The sequence below is a fragment of the Mesocricetus auratus genome, unplaced genomic scaffold (genome assembly GCF_017639785.1).
Source record: "Mesocricetus auratus isolate SY011 unplaced genomic scaffold, BCM_Maur_2.0 Super-Scaffold_4256, whole genome shotgun sequence".
NCBI lineage: Eukaryota > Metazoa > Chordata > Mammalia > Rodentia > Cricetidae > Mesocricetus > Mesocricetus auratus.
In genome coordinates, this window is record NW_024429182.1 from 35489690 (window position 1) to 35508589 (window position 18900).

Sequence of the window (18900 nt, forward strand, 5' to 3'; positions counted from 1 at the left end):
GATTAAAGTATCTTTTATGGCATTTACAAAGGGAACCTTTTTTCTTTATTTTGGTGTTTGCATTCACCATTTATACAATGTGTTAAAACTGGCTGTCATGCAAAAGTTTTGAGTATTCAAGAACATTAGGAATCACCTTTTTCCTTCCTTTTCTTTTTGGCAAGAACTGTACCACTGAGCCACATCCTTACCCATTTTCTTAAGTGAAGGACCTTTTATAACTCACAATCATACCTAGCCTTCCAGCTGTATGGTAGGTTTTGAGCAACACATTTTCTTAAATATACAACTAGATTGTGTCAGATTTGTGGTTTGAAGGGAAAGAATTCTAAGCCATTAAAACAATGCAAGTTTGTTTTCCATTTTCAATTGTTACTAGGTCTGGTTACACTTGTGTCTATTTACTTTGTTTTAGGAGTAATTGATTTTGTATGTGCTTTTTGAAAAAGTTACCATTCACTTTTTAATCCTTTCCTTTTGTTTTTTATTTCAGATCAATAAATGGACTGGGAAAAATTTTAGAAACTCAAAGATCAAGGTACTTTTTAAAGTTATTACTGGGACCGGAGGTGTATGTCAGTTGGGTTGTTGCCTAACATGTGTAAGGCCCTGGAGTTGACTGCAGCACTGCATAAACTGTGCATAGCATGTGCCTATAATCTTAGCACTTTGATTGTATAGACAAGAAATTAGTAGTTCAAGGTCATCCTTGAACTATGGAGGAAGGCAAGGATAGGCTGGGCTACATGAGGTGGGAGGAGGGAGGAAGAACAGGGAAAAAAAAACTTATTACTAATACCAACAACAAATAACTTAGCCTTTAATTATTAAAAATTGGTAAGTAACTTAATTATGATATAATAAGGATATAAGTGCATTAAAGTAACACCTAAATATTGTCTTAATGCTCTATACAAATTTGTTTGCCATATTTAGTTAGTACCTTTGCTAAGAACTACAAAGCTATGACATATAAATCTGAAAAAGCTATTCAGGAATCTTAATTTAAGACCTTTAAATAAGTTTTTAATTTTAAAGCCTTAGTGTTACAAAAAAAAAAGCCTGCAGTAAGAATACATAGTTTTTTATGTTTAAGTTCTTACTGTATCCCTTTATTTACATCTTCTGTAGCTTCTTGTAGTTCTGTTTATAAAGATGTATATAATCTTCTGAAATAGTTGTACTCCTTTAAAAAAAAACTTTTGTGAACTGTACTTTTATAGATGTAACTGTTTTCCATTGAATGCTGTCATGATTTTGGAAAACTTCAGTGAAAGGGTATTTTGTTAAGTTCATGTTGGGGACAAGAATGGCTTAGTAGACCCCTCTGAGACTCACAGCTGGCAGCCTAGTGCCACCCAGCCTCTGAGTTTTCCATTGTCAAATGCAGAAGCCTTAGCTGAGTGGCTTGCTGCAATAGCAAAGATTAGAGGTGCTGACAGACTGACAGAAGTGTGAGGCAGTAACAGCAGCAGCTGCTCTGAGCATGTGTACAGCTGGAGAATGAATTTGGTATGCATTTTCAGGAGCCACAAATGCCTCTGCTGTGTTCCTGCTACAGGCGCTGTGCAAGCAAATGTGCCCCCAGATTTTTCACCTCTGCTGTAGAAACAAGATAATCTAACATGTACTCTGAGCCAGTCCTCAGTATGTCTTCTTCCTATCACAGTCTATATTTGTTTTCTCCTTGATTTTCTTTCTTTTATAAATGACAGGCATCTCCATAACACTTAAATTAGCTTTTAAGAATCCATACCTATCAGTAGCTGTGTTTCTGTAGTGACAACCTGTATTCAGTTCATATGTTTTTTTTATTTCTACTTTGAAATTGTCCATGTTCTAAAGTTCCCTCTTGATTAGCTTATTATGCTTTTTAACATCTGCCTTCTTACAAGCTTATTAATTATGCAGTGTTTGTTACTTAATGATGAGGGTGTAAGTGAAGAAAATCGTTATCTTCTCATTCTTCATTACCTGCTGTTGACAGTGTATCTGCGACTCAGAAATAACATGTCCTTGCTGGGAACACTGGACTTTAGAGACTTTTTCATAAAGATCAGCTATAAGTAGGAGTCTTACTATTGGGTCATGAATCTTATATTATTTCCCCAAATTCCTTTAGACATAGGGCAATTTGGGATCCCAGTTTAGACTAGAGATTTAGCTAAGAGCAAAATAATTAGTCATTATTTTTAACATTTTAATCCCATTAGTATTTTGAGGTTGACTAAAGCTGGCAAAAGTGAAAGTACTAGAAGCAAGCATTAGAAAAGGCTCACCTTGACTTTGTAAAATGGGAGTAAGAATTATGTGTGGTGGTGTCTTACTGGCAAGGTTTAAGCGAAATGGCAGGCAAATATGAGTTCTAAGGAACTGCATAGATTTCTGAAGTAGGAGGGAATGTTAGAAGGCATGCATTCTTTTCTGGACTTTTACAATTTTAGAGGTCCAGGTGAATGGAATAGAAGAAAATAAAAATACAGCTGGTCCGTAAGTTAACCATTTCAATTTTCCACTGGTTCTAGGCATTGCAGAGTGGGTTCAGGAGTTAAGTAACAGATAAGACAAAAGTATTTTTAAGACACTGGGTTGGTCAGTCATTTGGGAAAAACTGAGAAGTAAACAAGCAAAAAGCAACACCTTGAATATTCTTAATATATCACAATTGAAATATTGACTGCACAACATTCTGTAAGAATAAAAAGGCAGAGAAATGACCATTCAATTTTTCTTGATGAAGAGTCAGGAAAACTTAACTAGCAAAATAGTTTGATTAGAGTCTTAAACAGTGAATGGATGTTTTTCCAGATCACCTGGAGTACAGGTGACTTTCTAGGTGTACAGAAGCCTTACTATTTCAGGGTTAGTATTTTAGAATGACTAATGAGGACACCTGGCTGCATGTAGCTGAGAGGAGGATATATGAGTCTTTCACAAAGAACCAAGAATACTATTATACATAGCAAAGGGTAATGAGAACATTGGAAATTTAGTGCTAGAGTTTAGCACCAAGCTTTTGGAAATAACAGTAACTGTAGACCTTGTGACCCCGTGAAGGGACTTGTTGAATTTGAAAAGATGGTTATTAGGCAGTCTCCCTAAAGTTGCAGCTGAAGGCTGTATAAGACAGTAGAAGAATGAACTTTTGAAGAATTTTTTCCTTTGATTTATTTTCCTATTTAATTTAAAATGATAATGGTCTTTTGATCTTATTGTTTGAATGTCTTGGAAAATATCTGATATTTTATTTCTAAAGGGAGAAATTAAATGAACACATTCAATGCCACGGAAAATTTTTCTAGACATGTTTTAAAATGAGTACCGACTTTCTTCTCCAAAGCAGTGCTGGTTTGGGGAAAAGCTCATAAAAACTTCCACGTGTGAGCTTATACCTTATCTTCTTATACTGACCACTGAGAATTTGGCAAGAGACTCCGATTCTTTGTGGTTATTCTGTTGTTGGTCTTTTCATTCTTAGAGGTGCCTAAAGGATGTGCTATGAATGAAGCAGAGTTGTCTCTAGATGATAGTGTTCTCAAGGACACGGTCACAGTGGGGCAGTGGCGTGTTTAGAAGGTTTTTTTTTTTTTAACACAGAACTGGATATTCACAGAATTGGTAACATAGACTTTTCTTTAAACTGCTGAAGTGAAGATGGCAAACTTATGTGGTTTCAACCTCTTTACAAGTACGTGTTTAACTGTTAAGATGGAAAAGGAAGTATGCTAAATGCTAGATTTTGATCTCTTAGTGTAAATTGATATTCATAAGTTTTTTCTTTCTCAGCCTGTCCGATATTTGAAGCATTGATACAGTATATTAACATAGAATTGTGATATTTGTTGTTTAATAAGATGGGAATGTGTCTGTCTGTGCCAAGATAAAGCATTCATAATCTCGTAGAATGCTGTCCCAAGTGTGTGGCTGCTTGCTGCAAGTGAACAAGGCAGGCACAGCTGGCCAGTCCTGAACGAAAGGAGATACTTTATCTTACATTTGTGTGCTTAATCAGACATTTTGAATGTGACAAATGAACTTTGTTTTCCTTGTTAAAAAATGTTTGACAAGCTGCTCGGGTCTAGTGTTGTTGAATTGTAATTGCACTTTTGATTGTAGTTTTGCTTTCTTTTAAATATTCCCTTTATTTTAGTTTAATTGTGAAGGCATTGATTGTTCTCTGCTCTTTTGTGGACTTATGTTAAAATTGAAAATTAGTCATCCATTTTTGTAAATTTTTACTTTTTTGTATTTAAACCAAGCCAAGTGTTGGTTGAGGTCAATTCTTTTTCTTTTACTTTGTTGTTGTTGTTGTTTTGTTTTGTTTTTTCAACACAGGGTTTTCCTGTGTAGCTTTGGAGCCTGTCCTGGAACTAACTTTTTTTTTTTTTTTTTTCGAGACACAGTGTCTCTGTATTGTTTTAGAGACTGTCCTGGAACTTACTCTGTAGACCAGGCTGGCCTCGAACTCACAGTGATCCGCCTGTCTCCGACTCCCAAGTACTGGGATTAAAGGCGTGTGCCACCAACGCCCGGCTATTTAGATAATTTTTTACTCTGAAAATGTTTAAAGCATATAGAATTATAATTGAAGGACAATCAGAAGTGGAAAAGAAACTTTTTTTGAAGCAGTAGCAAGTGATTTGTGTGTGTGTGTGTGTTTGATATTTACCATTTAGCTATTAGGAATTTTAGGTAGAATTATCTCACAGTATTTCTTTTTTTCTTGCCTGTCATTTAATGTATCTCCCTAAATGTAATATGCTAGTTTAAAAAAGATTTATTTTTATTTTGTGTGTGATTATTTTGCCTGCATGTATGTATGTGTAATGTATGTGCCTAATACCATCAGAAATGAGCATCAGATCGACTGAAACTGGGGTTCCAGGCAGTTGTGAGCCACCAAGAAGGTGCTGTGAACCAAACCCAGGTTCTCTCTCTCCAGCCCCAAGACTGATTAATCTCTATGTTTACATATCTTGATAAAAGATATTTAGAAATTTTCCTTTTTGAGACAGGGTCTCATATAGCCCAGGCTGGCCTTGAACTCACTATGTAGCCAAGGATGTCCTTGAGCTAAATGCTGAAAGTTGTTCTTGTCCTAAATGCTGAGATTTTAGACCTGTGCCACTGTGTCCAATTTGAAATTTTACAGAAATTTCAACAGTTTAAATGTATTTCCTTCCTTTCAGAGTTCATCTCTCAAATATATTAGATCTTCATGCTTATGATATTCTCTCTGGAATAAGGTATGTTTTCAAAATTTTGGTCATTTTTTTATGTAGTGTGTTTTATTCCTGTTTCCTATTATTTAAGATGCCATTTCTTTGACATACAAGTTTGTTTTTTGTTTTCTTTTTCTTTGTTCTTTTTTTTTCGAGACAGGGTTTCTCTGTATTGTTTTGGAGGCTGTCGGTCCAGCCTGGCCTCGAACTCACAGAGATCCGCCTGCCTCTGCCTCCCGAGTGCTGGGATTACAGGCGTGCGCCACCACCGCCCGGCTGTTTTTTCTTTTCTTTTATTTTGTAGCCCAGCCTGGCCTTTAAACTTGTGATCCTCTGCCTCAGCCTTTCAACTACTGAGATTAAAGTATGTACTACCACACTTGCCTGGCAAGATCATTTTAATTATGATCATGAAAGCTGTGTCTATAGAACTTACAATGTAAATGATAATTAAGCCTGGAAACTCACCAATATTTATGTGCTAATCATTATAGCACTCAAAAAAAAAAAACCCCAAATACGCATGAAATACATAGAAAATCTAAATGAGTCACAGACTACTCCCTTCCCCTTAGATAATAGATCAATTTTCTGTCTCTTTTTGAAAGGATCTTTATGATAGATGAAAATTTTTCTTCTTTTTTTTTTTGAAAAAATTTATTCTTGAACATTAGTGTTTTGTTGTTGTTTTGTTTTGAGACAGGGTCTTGCTATGTAGCTTTGGCTAGCCTGGAACTTGCTAAGTCGACCAGCTGACCTGAACTCACATAGACCTGCCTGCCTCTGCCTCTGGAGTACTAGAATTAAAGGCATGTGCTGATACGTCTGACTTAGTTATTTACTTCTCTAATTGTAGTAAGAATATGTAACATAAGGTCTTTCATAACACATTTTTTAGTTACAATGTAGGATAGTTAACTTTAGGCATGATGATAATGATATATAACACAGACTTGTAATATTCACTCTATGACAGATCCTTATCTTTCTCTCCTGGAAACCAATATATTCAAGTGCCTGCTTCTATGGGCTGAGGTATTGTGTCCCTCAGTGACCTAGAGGGCAGGACGTCCTTTTTAAAGCCCACTTATTTTATCTCTTTTTCCAAAAATAAACATTTAGGTTGTTTCCACATCTTAGCTATTGTAAATAATGCTTATAAAATATCTTTTAAGTTTCGTATGTGTCTACTTAATAGCACAAAGATGTATGCTTCTGAGTATTTTTAATTAGTAAGACTGTTATTTTTATGAGTAGTCATAGTGAGGGCTTCTATACTTGTGAGCTACAAGTAGTCACCCAGTCCCCCATTTCATTAGTGTAGCTCACCCTTTAAAACAGCTAAAATAATTCCTGGGGATATGACATGGTGTTTTATTGAACCTCTTTATCTTACAGAGAATTTTAATTCCCATTTACTGTGATTTTCTTTTAAATGGGACTACTTTAGTGCCTAGAAGTATGGAATATTCAAGGCAGCTATTTCCTCATGTTTTAAATTAAAAACCAGAGGAGTAGATTTATTACCCTACAGCCAAGGGTTAGAACTAGCCATTTTAGAACTTAAGTCTTCAGTAGAGAGCTACTTTTACTCATTGCTTCTGGAGTTGGAGTTTTAGCATAACCCAGTAACAAATTAAAATGACCATTGCTGGAGCACCTGGATAAGATCTACATTCGCTTTTCTTGGTCTGGGCAGTATGAAGATAGATAGGAGTGATGGTATCTGTGAATCACTATGAGTATGTACTCATTTAAATACATTCCTGTGTATATGGTATGGTCAGAGCACCTGATTGTTTCTTTCCACAGTGTGAAGTTTTCCTGCTGTACATTTTTGAGTACTCAAGAGTTTTATACTTAATGATAGTTGCATATGGAATTTGCATTAGGCATTTCACTGGTTATTTTTCAAACAAAAGATTCTGATTTAAAAATTTCAGGTTTTATTACTATATGCTTGTCCAGTAAACTAGAGTACAGTTTCTTTTCTTGTTAAGATAGAACTAAATTAAGGGCATAAAATTTTGAGACTTACTAGGAATTAATCATAAAGTTTCCTTGTTAATTGCTTGGACTTTTTTCTTGAATGTGATGTTGTATGTACTCACTGTCTGGCAACATGGAAACATAATTTTCCAACAATTTTCTAATCTCATTGTACTTTTGATTAAGAGCAGTTATAATGTTTTAGCAGTACTTAAAGGAGTATGTGTGTAATGTTGTCCCTCAGTAGGCCTTTGCCTGACTTTCTTTTTGTTTAGCTGTTAGCAACCAGCTGGGAAGGATTTAATTTGACACTTTCCCTCTAAGACCCCCCAGTGTGAATCATTCCTTCCACAATAGTTCCTACAGCATAAACGTGCTGTTACTAATTTACCCCTCACTGTGCTTCAAGACAGAACTTCTGCAAGGCTTTAAGTCCCTCCCCTCCCTCTGCCCTGTCACCATCACTGTCTAAATGTGTGCTCCAGTTGTTATGGTAATAATTTCTTCTGCTTATTGGTCTTCTGGCTCTTCTCAACGCATATTGGTTGCTGCCTCTTCTCAATGCATTCTTAAGATTCTAAGTTTTTTTGTGGCAGGGTTTCACTATATAGCTCTGGCTGTCCTGGAACTCCCTATGTAGACCAGGCTGGCTTCAAACTCAAAGAGATCCTCCTGCCTCTGCCTCCTGAATGCTGGGATTTAAAGGTGTGCATCACTATGCCTGATTTCATTTTTGTTTTCTTAACTGGTGACTGACTATATAGAAAATTTGTACTTGGATTCTGTTTGTCCTTTAATAATAGGTATTACATCCAATGGAAACCCTTAACATAGGAAAATTTACATTTCTAACTCTTTAAAGATACCAGCATGCTTTCATATCAGGAAACATGGAGAAGTAAGAAACATGGAGCACTACAGAATGGCCATGTATATGTTTCTAAGCCTGTTGAAATTATTGTATTAAACTACTGAATTATAAAAAAATCTACTGACATTTAACAATAGAATGTTGCTAAAATATTAGTTTTTCTTCATTGTATGATGCTTATGTGTGTGCATCCAAAAACATTTTTTATTTCTTAGATCTGTCAGCTTTTCTCTACATATATCTTAGATCTCTCAACTGTTCTATGCAGATGTTGCATATATGTATAAATTTAGAACATGTGAAGAGTGGGCAAATTGAAACTTTGTGATAAATTCAGTTATGAAATGTTTGTTTCTTAATTGGCCCGTGTCTCTGGATAATGGATAACATTAAATCAGAAGTATACTGATCTTTAAATATGTGATTGGTTGTTCTTAGTTTACAGAAAAAACTTCAGCATGTACCAACAGCACCCCATCTTGATCAGGTAAAAATAAAATTTTGTAAAATTTTCAAGTATCTCTTTCAACTAAGTTGGTTCTACTTAGAGTACTTTTCATTAGATCTCTTTCTAACATTATTTATGGATTAGGTTTGCAGTTTTAGAAGTTTTATGTCTAGTTTAGCATGAAATTTTCTGTGTTAAGAAGTATTCTAACCCTTCATGTTTCCTGATATTTTAGAAAATCCTGGATTCAAGCTTATTTTGATGAGAAATTCTACCTAAATGAGACCCAGAGGTTCAATCTGCTTTCTGCTTAAGCTGAATTTAACTAATTGATTAGGGAGAAATAAAAGATGGCTTATTTAAATAAAACCTGACCTTGAGTTTTACCTTCAGTAGCACTATAAATTTGAACTCAAGTTTTTTTGTGGTTGTCCAAGATGATATTTTAGATGCTGGGAACAAAGTAAATATGTTGTCTCAAAACCATGTTTCTCCAAACAAGTTCTAGAGGGTAGAACTTTAATGAACTCTTTGATTTCATTCAAAGCAGTAAGAGGAGTTGTGAGTGAACTGTGTGCCTGGCCCTTCTGTCTAGAAGCTGTAACTGAGTTTCCATGTCTACCACCTGTAATGGGGCAAGGTAACAACAGTCACTTGACATTTTCTTCATTTTGGCTCATGTTCAAAGGGGGCTGTACCACCATGGGCATGGCGTATTTCTCAGAGAATATAACATTCATTACCTCTACAGTGAGAGAAACAGTAAGTCCTTGGCAGTGGAATTTTAAGGGAAATTAAGTGTATATGGCATTTAGTAGCTGTACTAGGATGAACTGGGTTCAAGATATCACATTAGGAATCTGGGATTAAAAGATGAAGAAAATAAGAGTCCTCACAAGAACCTTATGATGGCCAGTATGTACATTCATGATGTCCTGAATGCAGCCCATCATGCAGTGTGGCCTGAAATGCTTCCCCCTTGCATTACTCTTGCATTAGTGCAGGTTCTTTAAAAATAATTGTTCATTGCATAGCATAGAATTTGATAAGAATAGCATCTCAGTGGATATTTGTCAAAGAAACAAAGAGCTGACATTCTCAAGCAGTGGTATAATTCAGAATCACTTTTGGAGTGTCCTGCTTGCCTTCCTTCCTACCTTTCTGCTTTTCTTGCTGTCAAAAATCAGATATTCCATAGTTCCTTCCCCTCAAATCTCCAGAAATGACACTTAAATACATGTTTGTTAATCATAGTTTAACATTTTATTATGAATACTTTAGTACTGTGCAAAAGTAAAAAGATCTCCTATATACATCTCTTAGTTTAAATGGTATCAACATTTTGTCAATTTTATTTCATTTATCTTCCCAACATTCCTTTGCTGGAGTTTAAAATATATTTTTTAGATAGTAAATTTCAGTCATAATAAAAGACTAAAAAAATATATACATGAAGAACATGTATATACTCATGACTCCTGCTACAGTGTGTTGAAGCAATTCCCAGACGTTACATCATTCTCCAGTAAATAGGGCATGTCTGTTTTTGTTAAAACTCAACGTGAGTTTCTGATACACTACCCTACTTTAAATGTGTAAACATAGGGCAAAGGAACGCTCCAGGGATCTATGATTCAAGCATGAACCTTTTCATTGGTTTAGTGGATCAGACTTAAAGAGGAGGAACTGCATGTCTTCTTCATTCATTGGCAAGTTCAGGGCTGAAGTCCCCATCACAAGACAGATTAGCAAGAAGAAAGCGTACACTTTTACCTAGTGTATGTAATATGGAATCCTTCATAATGAAATCCTTAAGAATTAGTTAAACCTGAATGTTTCTGTGTAGGTTTAATTAATAATAGAGAGTTGTGGAGAGATAAAATAGGGGAAAGAATGTGGCCTAACAATACTAAATTGAAAGATTTAGCAAAAGCTTATTTGTTTAGAGTCTTCTTTGTGATGTTTATCTTCAGACATAGTGTTGTGTCCGTTCATTGTTCCAGGCACTTGGACTTGACTAGGGCGGTAGGGAATGAAGAAAAGACAGAGACAGAAACACAGAAAAGCTGGGATTCGGTAGTCTGGGCTTTTGACTGAAAAAAAAAAAAAACCCTTCAGGGTACCAGAAGCTCAGGGTTTATTTTGTGAATTTGAATGGAATATATGGAATATAGCATGACCAAGGAGACACATTTAGCTAATCTTGGTAGGAGCAGTTTCTGTGAGGGAGTACATTTTAGGCCATAAATATCTGGTTAGTGGTAGATATTCTCTGCACAGTCTGTCAACACTTACACTTGGTCCCCCAAAGAAGGCTTTGCCATTCCTCTGAACCTGAGGCTATGCCTTGACATGGCTGTGCCTATGTCAACAACCCATATCCACTCAGGACTTCACTCACTCAGGGCTTCCTTCCCTCCCTAAAGATAAAGATGCTCTTTTCTTCTTGGCACTTCTCACATGAGAATCTTAAGATCTGTTAGAGGGAAAGCTCAGAAAAGCAGTCCTATGTTTATGGCCTGCTTCAGGGAAAAGGATGTGTGGGTAGGATAGGTGAGAGTGGTTTTCTTGCTTTTGTTTCTCAAATGCCAAAGTGCTATATTTGGGGCTTGGATGTTGTACTGGTTACTTTTCTCATTGCCTTAACAAAGCACCTGACAAGAACAACGTAAGGAAAGAAGGATTGATTTTGGCTCACAGTTTGAGGTGTGAAAGTCATGGCAGCAGGAGCATGAGGCAGCTGTCACATTGCGTCTGCAGCCAGGAAGCAGCGAGATGAGTGCCGGTGCTTTTTGTCCTGTCCTTTTGTTCCAGCTAAGCCTGTGGTACTGGCACATTCAGGGTATGTCTTCTACTACCACTTTACCCTTTCTGGAAACATGCTTAATTGTTTCCATAGTGGTCTTTTTTATTTACTTTTGTCTACCTGTTTTTGTGAGGGTGTTGGATCCCCTGGAACTGGAGCCACAAGAAGTTTTAAACTGCCATGTCAGTGCTGGGCATTGAACCCATGTCCTTTGGAACAGCAGTCAGTGCTCTTAACCACAGAGCCATCTCTCTAGTCCCTCCATACTGTTTCTAAATCTCGTCAAATGACAATGAAAGTTAACCTTCATTACGTTTATCCTTAACCTCATCAAAAGCTTTATGAAAGGTATTTTATATATAAAGTAAATCATCCAGGTTTTAGTGTGTTATTCAGTGTTATCTGTACACACACACACACAACACACACACACAAACACACGTACGTCCATGTGTACAAACACCTGCCTTTATATTTCCTGCTCAGATCAATATAATAAATGTAGAGAAGTCCCTTATGCACCGTCTGGCCAAAGAAAGATAGTTGACATTCTGACTTGAGTACTAAAGAAATTTTGAATCAGTAGGGTTTTGTTGGCTGGTTGGCTGGCTTGTTTATTTTAAATAGATACAGGGAAAGGGAGAGGCAATCCAGACATTGAAAAGTGAGAACATATATCCCAGAGAAGCAGCTTTTTAGTACAGAAGCCTTTTTAGATGACTGGGACTGGAAGTTTGTTCTAAGGTGTTGAGGTATAAGGTGTAAAGCAAAGAAGGCTCATGTGTGTCAGTGTTAGAGGAGCAGGACTTGTCTTTGGGTTCGAGAGGCCAAGCATAAAGACTGTATACCATGGAGTGAATACCTGCAGTAGAAATGGTAAACCATGAGCTATCTGCCTATGGATTAGTAAGAAGAGGGAGGAATGGTGGGAAATGTGGACAAACTAGCGGAACCTAGAAAACTCTAGAAACATCTGGCGGACAAAGATTTGAATGAGAATGCCCCATGCTTAGCTTGTCATTTGTAGGCAGAAAATACCACAGAGGCAAAGAGCAATAAAGGGCTGGAGCATGGAGACAAGAGGTATTGAGTTTGACTGCATTGCTGAGCTTGGTTTTCCAGATAAAGAAACCACGTAGAAGTTACTGCATAGTAGGTCTTCTTTACATAGGGCATAAAACTGAGACTCTCATGAGTTTACTGGGAAAATAAGCCAAATCAACAAACCAGACTTACTATTAATTTTATTTTAGGGGAATTTCTTTAACAGGCTTTCGATTTTGTAAATTATTGCCTCCTTTTTCTGCTTTTGTGTTACTAGCCATGGGAAGAGACTTAGTTTTATATTCAAATCAGAAATAAATTTCAAAATCTAATCTGAAGGTGGTAATATCTAGAATATGCTATATATGAGTTACTAAAGTTTTATTCCTGAGAAATACTTACTGTAATTCACCTTTTTTTATTTTGCATTATTTCTTGCTTAATCCTAATAAAGATGAGCTGGTATGGGAATATAGACGAGAAAGTCCACGTGGCAGTCTATGGTTATTTTTGTTTGTAGGGGCAATTTTGAATTCTTGAGTTTCTACCACAATATATAGGTTTCGTTGTATTTGAGTTTTCCTCATATGAAAAGACTGGGTATGAAAGCCACAGTTCCAAAGTAGGGGCATCCACCCACCTTGAACCCTGTTATGTATTGTGCTAGTTTCAAGAATCATTTGTGCCTATTGCTGGAGGAACTATACCCTTTTAAAATAAGTGATAGCAAGGTGTTGTGATCCCTGTCTCTAATAGCGGTATTCCCAGTTCTGAGGTAGATGCAGGAGGATCAACAGTTCAAAGCCAGCCTAGGTTACTTGAGACTGTCTCAGAAAACCAAAACTAACTGAACAAAGTCATGTCCTTAACTACAAATGGAAAAAAAAAAACTTCTCAGAAAAGTCTTTAAGCTAACAGTAAAGTAGTGAGTGTACTGGGGGGGTGTGTTGAAACATTCTCAGTAGTAAAAGCTAAGTCATTCAACTTGAATGAAATGCATTTTTAAAGACAAAATTACTTTCTGTTGAAACTGACACATTCTGTTTTATTTGGTAGCCTTTTACAATACAGCTAGACATAGGATTTTAGACACTTACAGTGATCTCTTTAATGTGAAAAAAATCACCATTTTATTTAAATGCATATTACTTTGAACTACCAAAAACAGAATATGTTTACTAAGATCTTAAAATAAGTACTCTATATTGTTGTGGGAAAAACAACAACAAAAACTGCTTAAGTTGATCTCTGTCCTTTAAAGAAATTCTAAGTGTGCATTGTTGTGTGTGTGTTGTACAACAGAACTTTGTGTCCTGTGGGACTCAAATGGAACGTACTGAACAGCAGCTCCTCAGTGCTGCCCTCCTACCACCAAGTAGCTGCCATTTTAAGTACTTACTACAAGTGGAACCATACAATATTTGTTCTATTCCTGGCTCATTTCATCTAGGATAACATCCTTAAGGTTTATTCGCATTTTACTATATAGCAGAATTTCCTTCTTTCCTTCCTGAGACTAAATAATAATCCATTGTATGTACACATTGCTTTACAAAAAAAACCACTCATTTGTTGAAATAATTTCAAGCTTTTGGTTTAATTATTGTAACAAAATACAGGCAGAGCCCTTACAATCTATGGTTTCCATTCTGTGCAGCCAACTGCAGTCCAAAATATTAAGTGTAAAAATTCCAGAAATAAATAATTCACCAGTATAAAACTGATGGTGTTTTGAGTACCATTATGAATCCTCTTAGCATTCTGCTGTGTCCTGAGTATTGTGTGAGTCATCCTATTGTCTGCTGAATGCATGCTGAATTACAGTACCTGCCCATCATTCACTGAGTTGGCATCTCTGTTGCCAGATCTACTGTCACAGTATCACAGTGCTTATGTTCATGTGACCCTGTTACTGAATCACCTCCCAAGCATAAGACTAATAATGCTGACAATATAATGTGTCCAAGAGAAGCTTAGAGTGCTTCCTTTATGTGAAAAGGTGATTTGATAAGATCTCTGGTCAGAATAAACTTACTGTCTGTGATATTGTGAAGGAAGTAAAAGAAACTTGTGATAATTTTGTAGTTGGATTTAAACATGGAAGCTGTAACCATAGCATGTAAGTGCTTAGTTAAAACTCTAAAGGCCTTACCTTGTGGCTCAGTATTATCTGTAGTTTCATACATATACCAGAGTTATTTTACTGTATGTCCCACAGATAAGGGGAAGTACTTTCATATGCCTTACATTTTTAAAGTCCAGCATGCTTTTTTTAAGTAAGAAAACACTGTGTATATTGACGGCATCAGAGGATTAAGTGTCAGCATATTGATTTCTCTACATTGATCTTTAATACTTTTAGCTAGTCTCTAAATTTGTATAAAAACAATTCTGGAGCTGGGCTTGCTGATGTACACCTGAAGCCCCAGCATGCTAAGCTAAAATGGGGATTGTGAGTTCAAAGCCAGCGTGGAATACACAGTAAGACCTTGTTTCAAAGCTAATGAAGCAAAAATTAAATAAATAAAACAACAGAGGCATTTTTATGTTTTCTTCTTCAGTCTTACACGGTCTTCTAAAGTGCATGGGAGATGAGTATTTCCAAGACATTACACTGAGTTTTACCCTCTTTCTTCTTGTTTTAAACATTTTGAGCTTTGCTCGAGCATCTTACTTACTGTCCAGGATGGGAGTAGTGCTTTTAATGACATGCTAAGCCTTTGTGTGTTTTCGTTGCTAAGTTTGAGGTTTGGGGTTATATTGTTGAAGGGAGGTCTGAATTTTAATTATTAACCTGTTAGAGGAGACTTTAAGCTTCTTTAGAGAAAACAGATCTTTGAGATCAGGAGGAAAAATAAATCTGAATTCTGTACGTGATGCTCCAACAACCTGAGTCAGAAGCACCACTGCGGCCAGCATCGCTGAGAACTCCTTTCACTCAGCACAGTGCTTTTTCTTTCTGAGAGGCAGAACTACGCTGTTTTGAGCAGTGCTTCTGCATCATGTACTTTATTTTTCTGAGCTTCATTTGCCTGACTTCTAAAGTGAAATATTCCCTGCTCCCAGGTTGTCGTGAAGAGCAAAGGGAAGGTGTGATGACACACGCAGAAGGCACACAATGTGTGCTACATACACTCCAGGACCCTTACATGAGGGGGCTTTGGGGTTTGCTTTTAAATACTATTGATCTACTTTATAGAGTTGGTAATTCCCAAACAAAGAGGGAAATAATGATTAATAATATCATTAATCAGTTAAAATTTCATAAATATGGCTCTTTTCTTTTCTCATCTTAAAACTGGTTATAGTTTTTAAAACAGAAGGATGATTCTATAAAAATTATGGATTATTCTCTTGATTTACAGAGTATTGTTACAGTCACATTTGAAGTACCAGGAAGTGCGAAGGAAGAGAGTCTCAATGTATTTATCCAGGTGAATGCAATTTTACCTGATTAATGATTCATCAGCTGTTTGTTGCATAGTTGTTGCATTTGCAGTGGTTGGTCTTATGAAATTGTGTTGCCTGGTACAGAATCTCCTGTGGGAAAAGAACATACAAAACAAGGACGGCCACTGCATGGAGGTCATTCGGCTGAAGGTGTAGTATGCAATTTGCTCTCCCAGACTTTGGAGACAGTATCCTTTTCTTGACTGTTATGTAAAAACCATATCTGATTTTAAACAGAAACAATAGCTTTAGTACAAATAACATTTGTCCTCATTTCCATTGCTGAAAAGAGCTTTAGAAATCACTGTAAAAACAACAACAGCAACAATAACAACAACAAATGGTTTATTTGCACAGTTTCATTTAGTGCTGCTGCTAAAACCTGTGTGCCTGGGATGTTAGTCCAGATTTCCTCTGCCAGGTGTTCCCAGCAGTTGTCTGGCTCATAAGCTTGACACTGTCAAACAGTTCTTCTCTGCACAGATTGGTCACTTAGAGAAATGGGTTATTTTTCCAAGAGAGCTTCATTTAATAGAGAAATAATATTGAAAATTCTTCCACTGCTGAATCTTATGTTACTTGATGAATTTAGCAGACACGATAAACATTTGTAATTACAAAGGTACAAAACACTGGAATTCTTGTTCAGTTTTTGGAAAGCTATGCATATTACTTGACATTTAGTTGTCTGTGTGTATTTTTGTTTGTCTGAATGTGGGTGAACACATAACACAATGTGCAGGTGTAGGTCAGAGGACAACTTTGTGGGAGTCAGTTCTCTTCTACTGTGGGTTCTGGGATTCGAACTCAGTTGGTCAAATTTGAGAGGTAAGTGCCTTTACCCTCTGAGCCAGACACCTTGCCACTCCCACATTGAACTTTTATTCAGAAGAATAAAATAGCTTTCTATTTGATCATTGCCTAAATTTATTATAATACATTTCTAAAACAGATTCATCAAGAAAATACCTTAACTTCTTAAATTTTCATGTTAAATTTGTGAAAGAAGTACCAATCCCTTAAAGGCAGAGAAATTAGTATGATATGGTGTGATAGCAGACTTGATCACTTTCAGTTTTTTATTATAACTAACATTGAAAAACCCTAATATATTAATTTTATCATTAGAAAAAGGAACCTTTGCTACTCGTGGTGATGCACAGTCAGACAAGTGGATTTCTGCAAGTTCTAGGCCAGTCTGGCCCGCACAGCAAGTTTCAAGCCGGCTCAGGCTTAATAGTAAAACTCTGTCTCAAAAAACCAGAAAAGAGAAAGTAATTCTTTATTTTAAAGAAGTAGTTAGGCATAGTGGTGCATGCCTTTAATCTCAGCACTTGGGAGATAAAGACCAGCAGATTTTTGAGTTTGAGGCCAGCTTGGTCTTTATCTCCCAAGTGCTGAGTTGCAGGCCATCCATAGCTACACAAAGAAACCCTGTCTTGGGGAGGGGACAGGGATCAGTGTATACAAAATGATTAGAAGTTTTAAAATCTTAAGATATGCTGTAATTGAAATGGGTGACTTTCATAGCTTTGTTATAAGTTTGTCTTTTGAAAAGTAGCATTCTCAAATCTGATGTACTATTTGTGCTTGCAAACTTGAGCTGGAGCTGAATGGTTACTGTTCTTTGAGCAGGGACTAGTGTCCATAAAAGACAAACCACAGCAAATGATTCTGCAAGGCATCCATGAGCTGTATGACCTGGAAGAGAGCCTAGTAAGCTGGAAGGATGATGCTGAGAGATCAAGTCAGCTGGTCTTTATTGGTAAGTAACACAAATTTCTGAAGGAAAATAACAAGAATAGGTTTGTAGGAGATATAATGTGTTCACTAGTATTAGCTAAATAAACTGAAAATTTCTGAAGGAAATGCAAGAATAGGTTTTTAGGAGACATAGTGTGTTATTTAACCAGTATTAGCTACATAAGCCTCTGTATTTGTCTGAATCACAGATAATATAAGATTTCTAGAACTTAAAGAGAAGTTCAGGTGACTTAGAAAAGTGATTACTTCAAGCACTAACTTGGATTTGAGGTTTAACTAGAGAGTTGTAGAAGGAGTCATGCAGTTACTGTTGATTTTGTAGATCACTAGAGAGCACCATGCATTTAACACTCTGGAAATTCAAGTGTTGTTTTAACAAGCCTTTCGTAATCCCTGTCTTGTTTTATTCTCAGGCAAGAATTTAGATAAGGATATTCTTAAAGAGCTCTTCCTCTCTGCTGTGGCAGAAACAGAAGAGCAGAGGACGGCTCCTGACAAAGACCAAGTTTGTCCATCACACTAAACGCCATTTCTTACCAAAAGAACTCATAAGAAAAACAAGGATCAGTTTTCTACTGGGTGTATTTTAATCCTGAGTCCTTTCATTACCTCTCTTAGGAGTTAGGAGTATATTTTATGATAGTATTTATTTTATAAAATACATAAAGTTTTAGTAAATCATTATAAAAACATTTGATATTCATACAATAAAATATGTCCTCTGAAGTTTTTTTGAGACAAGTATTTCATAAAAATTCCAGAATTGTCTTTGAAGTTTAAGCATAAAAGCTGACGACTTATGCTTCATTATTTGTAAAAATGATGGCAAACTTTAACATTTTATTTTCCCTTTAAACTTCAGAAAATTGCAGAGATACAATGATTGTCTTGATAATAACAAAAATAGCCAAACAAGTGCTGTCGTTGTATTTTTAAAAATGTTTAACCTTTATTTTTATGATACGTGCATGGGTGTTTTGCCTGCATGTATGTCTGTGCACCATGTGCATCCATTGCCTGAGGAGTCCAGAATAGGGCGCTGGATCCTCTGGGACTGGAAGGTCCTCTGGAAGAGCAGTCAGTGTTCTTAACCACTGAGCATCTCTTCAGCCCTGTCACTATGTTTTTAATGGAATGAGTCTCTAGTTCCTTAAAGAGGAAGAAATCTGAGTCAAAGAAATTAAACTGTCTCTTACAATCAGTGTAATGATGCCTCAGCTCTTTGTTCTGTATTAGTTTAGAAGATTATGATTGTGGAATGTTAAACTGTAGTTTTATTGCTGGCATTAAATTCATCTTGACTGTT

General features: G+C 36.3%; 1 protein-coding gene across 3 annotated transcripts in view; it reads left to right on the forward strand.

The window, feature by feature from the left end:
• Cbwd1 (COBW domain containing 1) overlaps positions 1 to 18900 on the forward strand; it is a 42173-nt gene extending 23273 nt beyond the window's left edge. For 2 of the 3 annotated variants that reach the window (XM_005063731.4, XM_021225279.2), the window contains 7 exons: positions 494 to 538; positions 5190 to 5246; positions 8521 to 8569; positions 15746 to 15814; positions 15915 to 15980; positions 17466 to 17595; positions 18008 to 18900. In XM_005063731.4, coding sequence (XP_005063788.1) covers positions 494 to 538; positions 5190 to 5246; positions 8521 to 8569; positions 15746 to 15814; positions 15915 to 15980; positions 17466 to 17595; positions 18008 to 18117 — 526 coding nt within the window. In that variant the 3' untranslated portion in view covers positions 18118 to 18900. The remainder of the gene's footprint in view (positions 1 to 493; positions 539 to 5189; positions 5247 to 8520; positions 8570 to 15745; positions 15815 to 15914; positions 15981 to 17465; positions 17596 to 18007) is intronic. The other variant, XM_040746195.1, reaches the window with a different exon arrangement.